Here is a 12,762-nt window from a genome sequence, read left to right on the forward strand (position 1 = left end):
TATACGGAATAAATCAATATTAAAGCTAATTAACCCTTTTCAAAGGCATTTTTGTCCCAGGTTTTTATTTAATGGTTCAGTGCTGCTTAAAGCATGGATCAAGCTGGATAAGCTCCATTTAAAAAATGGCCCATTTTGAAAACAGTTCAGCAGCTCACTATGACGAATATATTTATCAGGATAAACTTGACTTTTTCAATTGTATAACTAACTGACCAGGGTTCCTTAAAAGATCTGATAATAAAATAGAGATGAAAAGCCACAGACAAACCTGTTCATTTGGCAGTGTTATAACATTATAGGAACTGCTTTTTAAAAAATATTTATCTTTAGAAATATGTTAATCGTTACTTTTGAGGATATTCCTAAGGGCAGGAGGAGGGAGTCTCCATATAAGATATTTCATTCCAGGTCGTATGTGAAATGCAAACCTATGATTCTTCCTTTTTGGAAGAAGCCATGATTTTTTAATAGTGTTCAAACACACAGTGCAAAGCACACACCTTTCAGGACATAAATGACTACTTTGACATATGAAACCCAATGAAAATTATATACATTATTTAAAGAATTTGGCACTCTTCTCCTTTTGTTAGACTAGCAAATCACAGAATGTACTTTAATATCAAGCTATTTTTGAGTTATAAAACAGATGATATATTTTGTACGTGAATTAAATTCTTCACGGTACCAGAGGAATTAATTTGTGATGTTATGAAATTTTGATTAGCCTGCTGTAAAATCAGAATTGTTTACCACAAGTGTCTGCATTCTGACTCTTACAGTCTTTCCAAACAAATAATGAAATGAACCGGGGCCGAGGGTGCGGGGGTAGGGAGGGCAGAGTAATTTATGTAAACATGGTACACCATAATTTTGTCATTTTTCTGCAATAAGGATGGCAAATGATTCATGGGATAAAATGAAATATTTCTCACTGTCATTTCAACGGATCTAAGATTTACAGCTTCTTAACTTGGATAGGAAAAACTCTGTATGCATAAAAATGAATTGTAAATCAATTAATGATGGGGATGAAAAACAACAAAAAAAATTGATTTTAAGCAAAGAAGAGAAAATCTAACAAGCAACAAATTAAAAGGGAGAAGCAGCAGCTATTTACTCTAAGACCTTTGAAGGAAGGAGGGAGTGGAGAGGAAACTGCTTGCTTAAAAGAGGGCGTTAAGGTCAGGTTAAAGGAAAGTGATATGTTGATCGACTCATTACATTTACATCGCTTAGACAAACAGAGGAAGGTAGCTTTTAAATCAAAATCAGATATGCCTACATTAGATTTTTAAAAGAAATCACCAAAAAGTTAGAGCCAGTTTTATAGTATGAGGTTGGATAAAGAAATCCTATGACCATGAAGAAAAACCGGCCTCCAATTCAAGATTCTCCTTTACCTAAACTGTTTTTTAATAGGCACCAAGGCCAAAAGAAAAGAAAAAAATACTTTTCCACTTCCCAACTCCTTGAAACACCACACCGAAGGAAAGCTAGCAGCCAGTGAAGGAGCAAGCCCGGGCTCTACAGGAGTCACTGTACCTGGAGAATGAGAGCAGATTCTGCTTCAGACACAACAAGGTGGGCTTGAAGGGCTCAGAAGCGGGTGGAACCAGTTGTACCACGTGCCATGCTCTACTATCCAAGTGACACTCAATCCTCCCGTCTCTTCCACTGAAACATGATATATTATCTACGACTACAGGATGCGCACCTTAACCGACATAGTTGCAAGCAACCCCAGTGTGAATGTGGGGAACTAACAGGGAACCGATGGTATGGTTTGCTAAGCGATGCAATTCGATGCCGCATGTGGAGAATGAAGATAGCCCTGATCATTTCGCAAAAGTGGTATTTTGTTTAGATCAAATAAATTTTACTATTCTGGATCGAGCATTTAACAAAATGCCAAGGTATTTATTGATTTTTGACAAGGCCCCACCGCCTTCTTAGCACAGGACCTGCAGGACTATCTCTGGTGTCATCATGGCTCACATACCTCACGTTGTGTGCACGTATTTCACAAGTGCGGTAGCTAATTAGACACCTAAAATACAAAGTACAAGCACGGAAGGCTCATCAACTCCATCTCCTATACAGAAATACTCTTGTTATGAGGGTACCAGAACAACTTAAAACTTCTGTGGTCTGTTTCCTTCCCCAGTCAAATGTCATCAGGTGAAATCTGCCACCGATGATAACGCAGTGTTGACCAAGACTGCAAAATGTCGGTATGAGTATCCATTTCTCTTTCTCTGATTACCATAAATTCATTACCATAAATTTTAAAACTGGCAGCAATGTATTTTGACAAATTTTATGTTGACAAATTTTAAAGTGCTATAAAATTTGATAAGCTAAATCAATGAACAATGTTTTGAGCTGCTATATATTTTTTTCCGGGCATTGAACAAACAGTTCATTGTTCCAAGTCTGTCTGGGGGCCAGTTCTCTGGGTTATTCTATACAATTTCAAAGAAACTTCAGAAGCTCACACAGGCCTTTGAGCACGCAAAACCAAGAGGCAGCGCTTCTAAACCACAAATGGAGACGATGTTCCATATACATGTGTAAATTAAAACATATAAAATAACATAGGCATTATAAAATTTGTGTTAAAACTGGTAACAGCTTTACTGATTTACTGACAATGGAAATATATAGCATTTTTTTCTGTCAGAGCATTTATCAACACTTGGCAACCCTACACTAACTTGACGTGTAAGATGATCAAAATGGATTATGTAATCTTTCCCATTCATTTCTATTGATTTTACTTATGATAAAATTCATCAGTGTGCTTGCAAACGCTGAGGCTGAAAGGCTCTGCTTGACAGAAAAAAAAAAAAGAGAGGAAAAAAAGAATTCAACAGAGTTGAATAGGATGAATGTAATTTTAGAGTAGGATTGCACAGATACAGAAGTCGTGCCCTAAAGCCTCCAGCAACAAATTAATACAAATAAACCTGGCAGTCTCATAAAATTGCATTGGTCTATGCAGGGATTCACTTTTGAGATAAAATTACAAAATTGCAAGTGAAAATAATTAATGTGTGAGTGCAATTAAAAATACAGTTTGTGAAGATATTTTCAAACTTTTTAAACTTCAACAGTAATCAAAGTTATTTCTCTGACTGCAAGTAACATCAAAATGCCAGTAAATGGCCCATTTTAATCAGTTTTATTGATTCATGCTTTCAGTTCTTATTCAGTTAAAAACAAGGCACATTAAATACATCCTCTTATTGCTCTATAAATGCATGCAGCTCATTCTGTATATCAAGAGTAATAAATAATGGTGATAAAACACCAAGACAGTTATAAAAATGACAACCCAGCCTCAAACATAGTATTTAAGAGTCCAATCTAGAACAATAACCCAACACAGTACATAAAAATTGCCATATACGAAAACATGCAGTGTGTATATCGACTCCAGTACTGGGTTTATACTTGATATTCTTTAAAAGCACAGTAGGGCTCTTTTACTCCCTAAAAAGGATTGACATAATGCAAAACAGTGCAAGTTATTAGCATCGTTGACTTCAATATTATTACATTCATATGCCAAAAATCTTTACAAATACATAAAAAAAGGAAATAAGATCAATGATCATTCTTACAGTATGTTTAGTAAAAGAATGAAATTTCTGTTGTACAAAGGAGTAAGCTACATATATTCTGAAAAAGACAAAACAAAGCTAGAAACTAAAGCAAAATAGGGAGCATGCATTTAGTAGTAGAAATCCTAAAGTTACACTCAGTAGAAATTGATTGAAAGCAAGAATGTTGCAGCAGCATGAAGGATATGAGGCAGACAACCTTGGCTTAACAAATAATCCAGCGGTATCACTATTGTTATGACTGTGGGAAGGGTTACTGAAAGGAGCATCCAGCTCTCCACCACAGATGGGGGTTCCTTCACCTGAATCCCCTTAATAAAGCCTCTTTAAATAAATCACTTGATAAAAGACAATCTCTACACACCTCACACCCACCCCAACAGAATCAGCTGATACCATGTTTATACAAAAAGAAAATAATTCTTTTGTGCTTGGAATAGATTTTGAATCACACTCACACCTCCCCCCCCCACCCCATTTATTCTCTCCTTTTCTGAAATCAGGTAAAGAAGCTGTACAGGTTTAATTAAGAACTTACACAAAACTGCAGGGGTGCTTTATTCACAGTAAAGACTTGGAACCAGCTCGTTTCCAAGATGAATCTCTGGGATCGGTGAAGGAGCGTATGTTTTAGAATTAGCAGATTTTAAGCAAAAGCAGATGTGCTCAAAAGAAGAAAAGTGCGTTTTTCTTTGTCCTTAAAGGAACTTCACTCATAAAAAAAAGCATGCAGAAACAAGGCCTCTTTTCAAATACAGCTCTGCCCAGGCCAGTCAGGTTATAAGCCTGGTCCCTACTGTAATGGATTCAGCGAGGATACAAGTCATTGTTGTCTTGATTTAACTAGAAAAGAAGAGAGAGAAAGAGAGAGAGCACAAATGTACAGTATTGTGGTACATCACCTCTGATGTTTTAAAGGACAGCTCTTCTATCTATTAAGGGTCACTGGGCTCTAAACAGTGAAGTTATTGTCTTGATAGAAAAACACTAAGTTACAAAGCCATGTGCTTCTATTATAAAAAAGAAAGAAAGAGAGAGAGAGAGAGAGAGAGAGAGAGAGAGAGAGAGAGGGAGAGAGGGAGGGAGGGAGGAAGGAAGGAAGAAACCAGTGTAAAAAAAAAATTCACACCTTAAAAGAAAAAACTTCACAGTGATACCTGGGAGGTCACTTTCTCTGTTTTAGGTTTTCCTTTAGGAAGTGGCAAGTCTAAACTTCATTTAAAAGCAAAATGAGTTAAGGTGCTATCTTCACTGTTTATTTCAGAGGTAGGGGTAGGGGCTTAGGTAAGTGAACCTCCAGTGTGTATATTATGGCAGACAGGCTCATACCCCACGTGAATGAGGCATAAAGACATTCTACAATGTTGACATATATAGAAATAATAGCACAAAAGTGTTTATGTACCAGTTTGAAAAATTAAGATCTCGAGTCTGCACAATGAAAACCTGACATTAAATAAAGGGTCACATTTCCTATTTCATACACAACGTGATCTTAAAAAAAAAAAAAAGTAGGTAGTTAACTTCACAAGAGGAAGCACAATGAATAAACATTCAGATGACTGGCTAAAATGCCACCAGACTATTATAAAAGCATACCAAATTGGCCTTTTAAATTCAGTATATTACATATTTACTAAATTCTGGGCAGATTGATTTTTTTTAACATTTTTATTGGACTAAAATTGCTTTACAATGGTGTGTTAGTTTCTGCTTTATAACAATGTGAATCAGCTATACGTATACATATATCCCCATATCTCCTCCCTCTTGCATCTCCCTCCCACCCTCCCTATCCCACCCCTCTAGGTGGTCACAAAGCACGGAGCTGATCTCCCTGTGCTATGTGGCTGCTTCCCACTAGCTATCTATTTTACATTTGGTAGTGTATAGAGAGTCGTATGGGCAGATTGATTTTTTTGTCTTGTTTTGTCTTTCTGTGACTGTGTATGTGTATGATGGGGGAATGCGTGTGTGTGTGCTGAGTGTGGTTTTCTCTATTTCTTTTTGTTTGATTGAGAACTTTTCTGTTGAGTACAGAAGGAGAAAGGCTTTAAGCAATTAAAATGACCTTGAACACTGCAATTTTGTGGCTTTTTATAAATAATTGTAACTAAAGTTAACTAAAGGCTATTCCTATCCTCTTTTACTATCCGTTTACAAATACTCCCCCAAACGATGCAATAACCTGAGCAAAATAGGTCATGTCTGACAGTATCACATGCTCCAAGATCTAGGATTTGGGGATTGAAAATTGTGCTATAATATGTGGATATATAAACACAGGTTTTTAATCCTTAAATTTATTACTACTGTAAAGATTTGAGAAATTTAGTCCCATGCCAATGTATCCAACTTGCCACTTAAATGCTGGTTTTAAAGTAAGAAAAGCAAGGATCTTCCTGGCAACTGTAATAGTCAAAGAAAAACCAGCAGTGACTGGGGAAAAAAAAAATGAATTGCTGAGATGAAACTATCACTGTAACTCCCAGCAAATGTCAATGCTATCCTTATATCTTGTACCTGTGATTCTGGAAGCTTTCAGAGTTTCTCTGAGATTTGCTCCTATAACCAGATCTAAACTTTTTCTTCCTTCTCCAGTTTTGCCAGTCACGCTCTGGATATAAAGTCTGGATGAGGAAGGCAGACAAGCTGGAGGAAGAAGGGGCTGAGGGGTCTCCAGAAACACTATCGTTTTAATAGGTCCCACCCCACTCAATTTCTTTTAAGAACAAATACTATCAACAAGCTTAATGTCCAGAGCTTTGTGCAAATCATGAAATATTTCCAGCTTCTTTTTTCAATTTCTGCCAAAATATTCTGCCTCTAAAACTGACTTAGACTAAATGAATAAACTAACAAAAAGGGAGCATTTCCAGTCTAACAGGTCACAGAATAAATGCAAAACATTAAACCAGTGTGCATTGAAAATGAGGAAAAAAAGATAAAATACACTTTTAAGAAGCTAGATTGAATGGCAAATACAAATAAAGGGTATACATTGACATCCTAAAGCTTTGGAATGTTTCCCAGTGTTAAAACAAGGCAGCTACCCATATCCACTATTTTAGAGCGGTGTAAGTCATCTCTGGTTTGATACATGACTATTTATTGTTCCTATGTTTGTTGGCTGTGGATTTACTGCTCAGACTCACAGTCCTCCACAACTTCGGTCCACGGGGATGGGAACTCTTCTGTCGAGGTTCTCTTCTGCAGTTTTCATGAGTATAGCAAGCCGGCTTCCAGACACCCTTCCTTTTTGAACAGCACTCATCAGCTTAAAGAGAAAATAGGCAACAGATTCAAAAGGCCAGCCAGCTTCCTCCCTTCTCCATGGCGTTTTAATGGTTACCTTTGCAGCAGGCAGGGGTAATTAAGTGCCCCCATCGAAAACCGCAGCAGGTCCTACAGCTCACTTAAGAAGAGTACAGTTTTCAAACATTTCAAAAAGGGGGAAAGGGGCAGGTATTTTGCCACGGCTGCACAAACTACACCTATCTGGCGAATCAGCCTGCCTTTAAATGCAAATCGAATGCATCACTTATTGCCCCTTAATGTGCTCAGAGCATATATTTTTTGGAGCAACTCAAATATTGAATCTTTAATTCCATTTTTAAATCTGAAAAGGGAATCTCAGGGATTGAACAAAGACAAACCGTGACCTATATTTAACTACTCTTTTTTAGTGTTACTGTACTTGACAACTTCAAGTCCCCCAAATCCAAATTCCTTAAAGACTTTTTAAAGTAATTTACATTTAAGTCCTTGAAAATGGACCCAGAGATCCACCTTAAGAATTAAAAGCACTCCACAGCCCAGATTTTAGCTAATTCATTTTTATCCAGTGGATAAAATCAGAATTAGTCTTGAAATTACATGCAGTCAGCAGGCAAACGCCTTTAATCTGGAAGGCACTGTGCAATTATCAGCACGGGGAATTTTTTTTTTTTTCCTATTCAAGTTGATGTGGTTTTTACTATTTTCTTGATCTCACTTCCTCAATCTTTCTTATCTATTTGTTTTTTTAAAGAACGGATTTAGTCATTCATCAGAAATATATATATATCTGTAAATCCTCAAAATAGTTTTAGGGTTATAGTTTTTAGCCTAAAGAAATACATTTCTTAAAAAAGACTCTGAATAAGGGTCAGAGGCATCTGCCAAGGGGCTGGATCAGAATTTCATGACCTTATTAAAAGCTGTTTCACAAGCTATTGCTTATTAGAGATGGACTCCTACATGCAGAAGTGTCATTAGAGCCCAAACCTAAAAATAAAGTCATGTAACCATACAGTATCTATAGAGATCCTTCCATGAGGATTATTAAAAAAAAGTCTATATTCAAAATGGTGTTTAATGGGATAAACATGGGCGCTTAATCTTCAGAGAAGGATATTTTATGAAAAATAAAATAAAACCCTGAAAACATACTTTGCATCTGATGAATGGTGTAACAAAGAATGCTGACATCTACAGATGGAACAATTGATTGTTTATCGTCTTGCCTCTGATTCCATAAAGACTTTCAAAGTTTATCAGCGCTAACAAAACTGAGAGAGCTGGAGTTTTTTTTCTTTATCCATAAACATTGTACGATGTACCAGCCTTTAAAAACTCAAAGTCTTCTTCAAACATTACATGTATCTTGAAACCATATTATGAGAAAAAAATAGTATTTGGGTGTGAATATATCTCATAAGAAATATTGTCAGCGTTTTTAAGTTGAAAATTACACTGTATATTTGTACTTAGTAGAAGCATGAATAGTCTCTTTCATTTAGAATTGGACAAGAAATACTCAATTATTAAAAAGACTCTATAAGAAAGCCTGCAGATGGTTTAAATTATTTTCTACGTGTTTAACTCTACTGCACTCAAGAAAATTACTTAACACCCAAACCACATAGCATATCCATAAAAATATCCATAAAATTAGACTCATTGTTTCTAAGACCCCAGGTCCTTGAACCCTAAATGCTGTTGTTTATTTACAACGTATATGAAATGAAGCATTAACTATTTATCTGAAGAAAAGTTTTCTAAAATCCTGAGACAGACAAAAAAAATTTTCTCACAGAAAAAAAGACAAAAAATGTATGAAATGGTTTTTTATTCCCAAGCATACGTTTTAAACTCAATTTCAAATGTCCACTTAGTTAAACAGTAAGCTAAAGAACTAAACATTCTTTTTTGTAATGCTGGACACAACCTGTGAAAATTTTCTGCATTTAGATTCAACAATGCTCTTATCTGCAGCTCATCTCCAGAGAGACAATTACCATTTCCTTTGCCTTGATCTTGTTTGTTTAACTTGACACAGTGAAGAAAGGGCTGACATTGACCAAAATCCCCAGCATTAATTTATTTCATGTTCAGCATTCATCATTGCCATGGTGCAAGCAAGACCTGGCATTCATTTGAAATACCTGCCCAAGAAGCAGTACAGAAAAAACCTGGCTGCTTGGAAACCAACACATTCTTCATAAGAGCAGAGTCCTATGGACAGTTACAAATAATGTATGGGTTTGTTGAGTTTCTTTCTTTTAAGGAACTTTTAGGAATGATGTGTAGCATCCAGTATGAAGTTAAAGTAACAAAATTTACTTCCTTCCTGGTTATGATTAAACAACTGAGCCTTGAGTAAGTGGAAAATTAGAAATAGAAATGCTTGAATTACGTGGTCTTGACCCAGGAATACAGGTTTCCTTTCTCTTGCTTTTCAGGTTCATTCTAATGTAAGAATATAATCATCGCATGTTGGGTTCTCAAGTGAATATGATTCTCAAATGAATACAACTCTGATTTCTTTAAACTTCCTCGATTAAAAATATACTTTCCACATTAGAAGTAAAGAAGGGTCCGGTGGTGGTATCCCACGGCATACTCTTTATAAAGCACACTTCTGATTTAGTCCTTTAAGCCATAATTAACTTAGATTTCATCTAAATTGCCCAGCACAACAGAATGTGTCTTATAAAAAGCAAGAGAACATGCACCACGTAAAGCCTTATCCTTAAGGGCAGACATACCAACCTTTGCTGGCTTCAAGCTTTCTTCTTTCTCAGGATGAGGTGACAACTGTGTGGACTTCAAAATCCATTCCTGAATATAAATTGATGACCAATAGATAAAAAGCAAATACACTTGTTTCCTTTCACCACAACTCACCTGCAAAAATTCATTGAGTTCAACCTGTCCATTTTTATTCAAATCTACTTCATTCAGAATTTCATGTAGTGTATTTTCATCCATTTGGACACTGATACTCTAAGTAAAAGGAAAGCACAAAATAATGAAGTTTCATTAGAAATTATGCGTATCACTTTATCAATGTTACCAGCCTTTCAAAAATTCAGAGAGAAATATTACTTATAGAAAGCACTAGATGAGAAAAAAATTATCTAGCATAATCTTTACATTCTTCTGCTATCAAAGATCTTGAACCAAAAAAAAAATATTACCTCTAATACACGCTGAACATCAACAATGGTAATAAAGCCTTTCTGGTCTGCATCAAACTTATGAAATCTCTTCTTGTACCTGGAACACAACATTGAATAATGGAAAAATATACTTAGATAAGTGAAGACAAAAAAAGAGAGATACAGAAACTTATTAGAAGTACCTGTCAATGTCTGAAGGCAGTAGGCTAATTTCAGAGTGATCTGTTAACTGTTCTGATCGAGATTTATAGCCCATTTCATAATACAGAAACTTTCTGGCTGTTTCAAGTTCTTCCTAAAACACAGAGACACACAAAGTTCAAAGATTTATGGAAAGAATTATTGATTTTTTTCTTCCTTTTTTTTTCCACTTGGTTTTCTAAAATGAAAGCTCATCTTCATTTTTCTGGCCAGGTCAATTTTTTATTTCCTCCAGTTTTACTGAAGTATAATTTTATTCAATAAAATTCACCTATTTTGGGTATGCAGTTCGATGTATATCCCACCACGATCAAGATATAGAACATTTCTATCCCCCTAAAAAGCTTCCTTATTTCCCATTTGCAATTGATTCCTGCCCCTGACCTCTAGCCCCAGGCCACTGATCTGATTTTGTCACCAGAGTTTTGCTTTTTCTTGAATTTCATATGAAAGTGTTTCATATAGTTTGTAGTCTTCTGTGTTTGACTACTTTCATATAGCATGACAATTCTGAGATTCATTCATGTTGCTGCATGTTTTAACATTCTGTTTCTTTTTACTGCTGAATGTTCTTCCACAGTATTGACTAGCAAAATCTATGGGTGATGTGGTGACAAAAGAGCAATTAAAAGTGAAGAAGGCATCCAGGACTTGAACAACGATTATAGTGTGGCATGCGGTACCAGGACAGACATCATGACGTTACCTAATTCTCAAATTTTGTCACTAGGATGCTGGCAGTTGGGTGGAAGTTACAGAGTCAGAAGAAGAAACAAGCTATTCTATTGAATAGTTACTCTTCCTGTTTTCAATGATCTCGGCCACAACTGATACTACCTATTGCTGAGAACACTGTCTTCTTAGATTTCATCACACCAGTCTCCGAACTAAGAACTTCCAAAATGACTCTATTGTGCTGTATATTGTTCACAAATATCTCTTTCCTCTCATAAACACACACACACACACTTCTCCCCCCATAAGTATACTTCTCAACCCCATTGCTGTGAGTCTGGACATGGGATTTACTTTGGCCAATGGCACATGAATGGATATAATATATGCCACTTTTGAGCAAAAGCTTTATACAAAATTGCAGTTTTGCTTAGCCTCTCTTGCTCCTGTACCATAAGAAGGGCATGAATCAGAGAGATCTGAAGCCAGTCTGAAATATGAAGAAGAGCCACAGCAGCTAACATGCAGCCTTCAGGTAATATGAGTGAAAAGTAAGTGCTTGCTATGGTAGACCAGTGAGCTTCTGAAACTGTTATACAGTATAACATAGACAATGCTTACGAACACAAGTCTTAAATTCCTCAGACTTCCCCTCAAAGGATCTGACTAAATCAATTTGTAGACCCAAATTCAGGCCTGCGGAATAGTGCCAGTGCAAAATGAAACAAGGAAAATAACCCAATAGCACATACTCTTGCAGGAAATGTGTTTATATTTCTTTGTTTATGTCAGTGACAAGTCCCTTTGCTCCTTTTTCTTTGGAAGATAATTTTTTTCCTGAGATTATTCCCTTCCTACTTTCCTTTCTCTTAGGAGACATATATATTTTAAAACATAAATATATATATATATAATATATATATATTAGCTGAGAGAACTTTTTAGCATTTCTAACTTTTCATTTTGCTATGTAAGAACATTAGGAATTTTATTTTATTATATATGTTTATTACATTATATATTTATTTTATATTTAACACAAAATATTTATTTTATTACACATATACATGATATGTAAGGTATACATAAAACTTGCCTTTGAAGTCACCAAGGGCATTCTTCACTGGCAGATTACTCTCTTCACACAGGAAAATCCAATAGTTATAAATAAAACTATTCTTCTATTGCACCAATTTTGCCCAGTCATTTTCTATAAAACTGGTTCAACGTTCATCTCCTTGGAAGTGGCATCTCTGATACTTCCCTCCAAGAACAAGCTCTTCCTCGAGTCATGTCCCTTTATTACCTATGTAATTTATCCATACTCCATATTAAGCAAGGAATCATGGAATTTAAAGCTGAAAGGGTTTTTTTCCCTAGAAGTCACCCAAAGTACCTCCCTAACCCCACAATTCCTTTACAACGTTCCAAAAATAGAAGCATGAGGTCTCCATCTAAAGAAGAGCTCTAGCAATAGGGAGGTAACTCAATTCCACTGAAAGCAGCCCATAAAGGGAAGACTCAAACTGCTAAAAATATTTATGCTGAGACTAAACCAATCTCTGCAATTCTTAGAATTTGTTTGGGATTAGTGCAACTTTCTTACAGTAATTTTTGTTTGTTTGTTTTTAAGTTGGGAGGGGTTGTTTTCAATGAAATTCCATGGAAGGAAAGTGAGAGTTTATTTTTTTTTAATTTTATTGAAGTATAGTTGATTTACAATGTTGCGTTAATTTCTTCTGTACAGCAAAGTGACTCTGTTATACATACATGTATATATATATATATATATATTTTTTTTTTTTTTTTTTAAA

General features: G+C 35.6%; 1 protein-coding gene across 6 annotated transcripts in view; it reads right to left on the bottom strand.

Moving 5' to 3' along the window:
* Nucleotides 1–3,172: 3,172 nt before the first annotated feature.
* The window catches only part of GPD2 (glycerol-3-phosphate dehydrogenase 2), a 134,174-nt gene continuing 124,584 nt past the window's right edge, over nt 3,173–12,762 (bottom strand). For 2 of the 6 annotated variants that reach the window (XM_024735956.1, XM_024735955.1), the window contains exons 14-17: nt 10,255–10,367; nt 10,091–10,169; nt 9,798–9,896; nt 5,645–6,906 (exon numbers count right to left, since the gene is read on the bottom strand). In XM_024735956.1, coding sequence (XP_024591724.1) covers nt 6,781–6,906; nt 9,798–9,896; nt 10,091–10,169; nt 10,255–10,367 — 417 coding nt within the window. In that variant the 3' untranslated portion in view covers nt 5,645–6,780. Of the gene's footprint in view, nt 4,473–5,644; nt 6,907–9,797; nt 9,897–10,090; nt 10,170–10,254; nt 10,368–12,762 lie in introns of those variants that run through there. The other 4 variants (XM_024735958.1, XM_024735959.1, XM_024735957.1 and 1 more) reach the window with 3 other exon arrangements.

Source organism: Neophocaena asiaeorientalis, unplaced genomic scaffold (genome assembly GCF_003031525.2).
Source record: "Neophocaena asiaeorientalis asiaeorientalis breed wild unplaced genomic scaffold, Neophocaena_asiaeorientalis_V1.1 scaffold72, whole genome shotgun sequence".
Classification (NCBI taxonomy): Eukaryota; Metazoa; Chordata; class Mammalia; order Artiodactyla; family Phocoenidae; genus Neophocaena; species Neophocaena asiaeorientalis.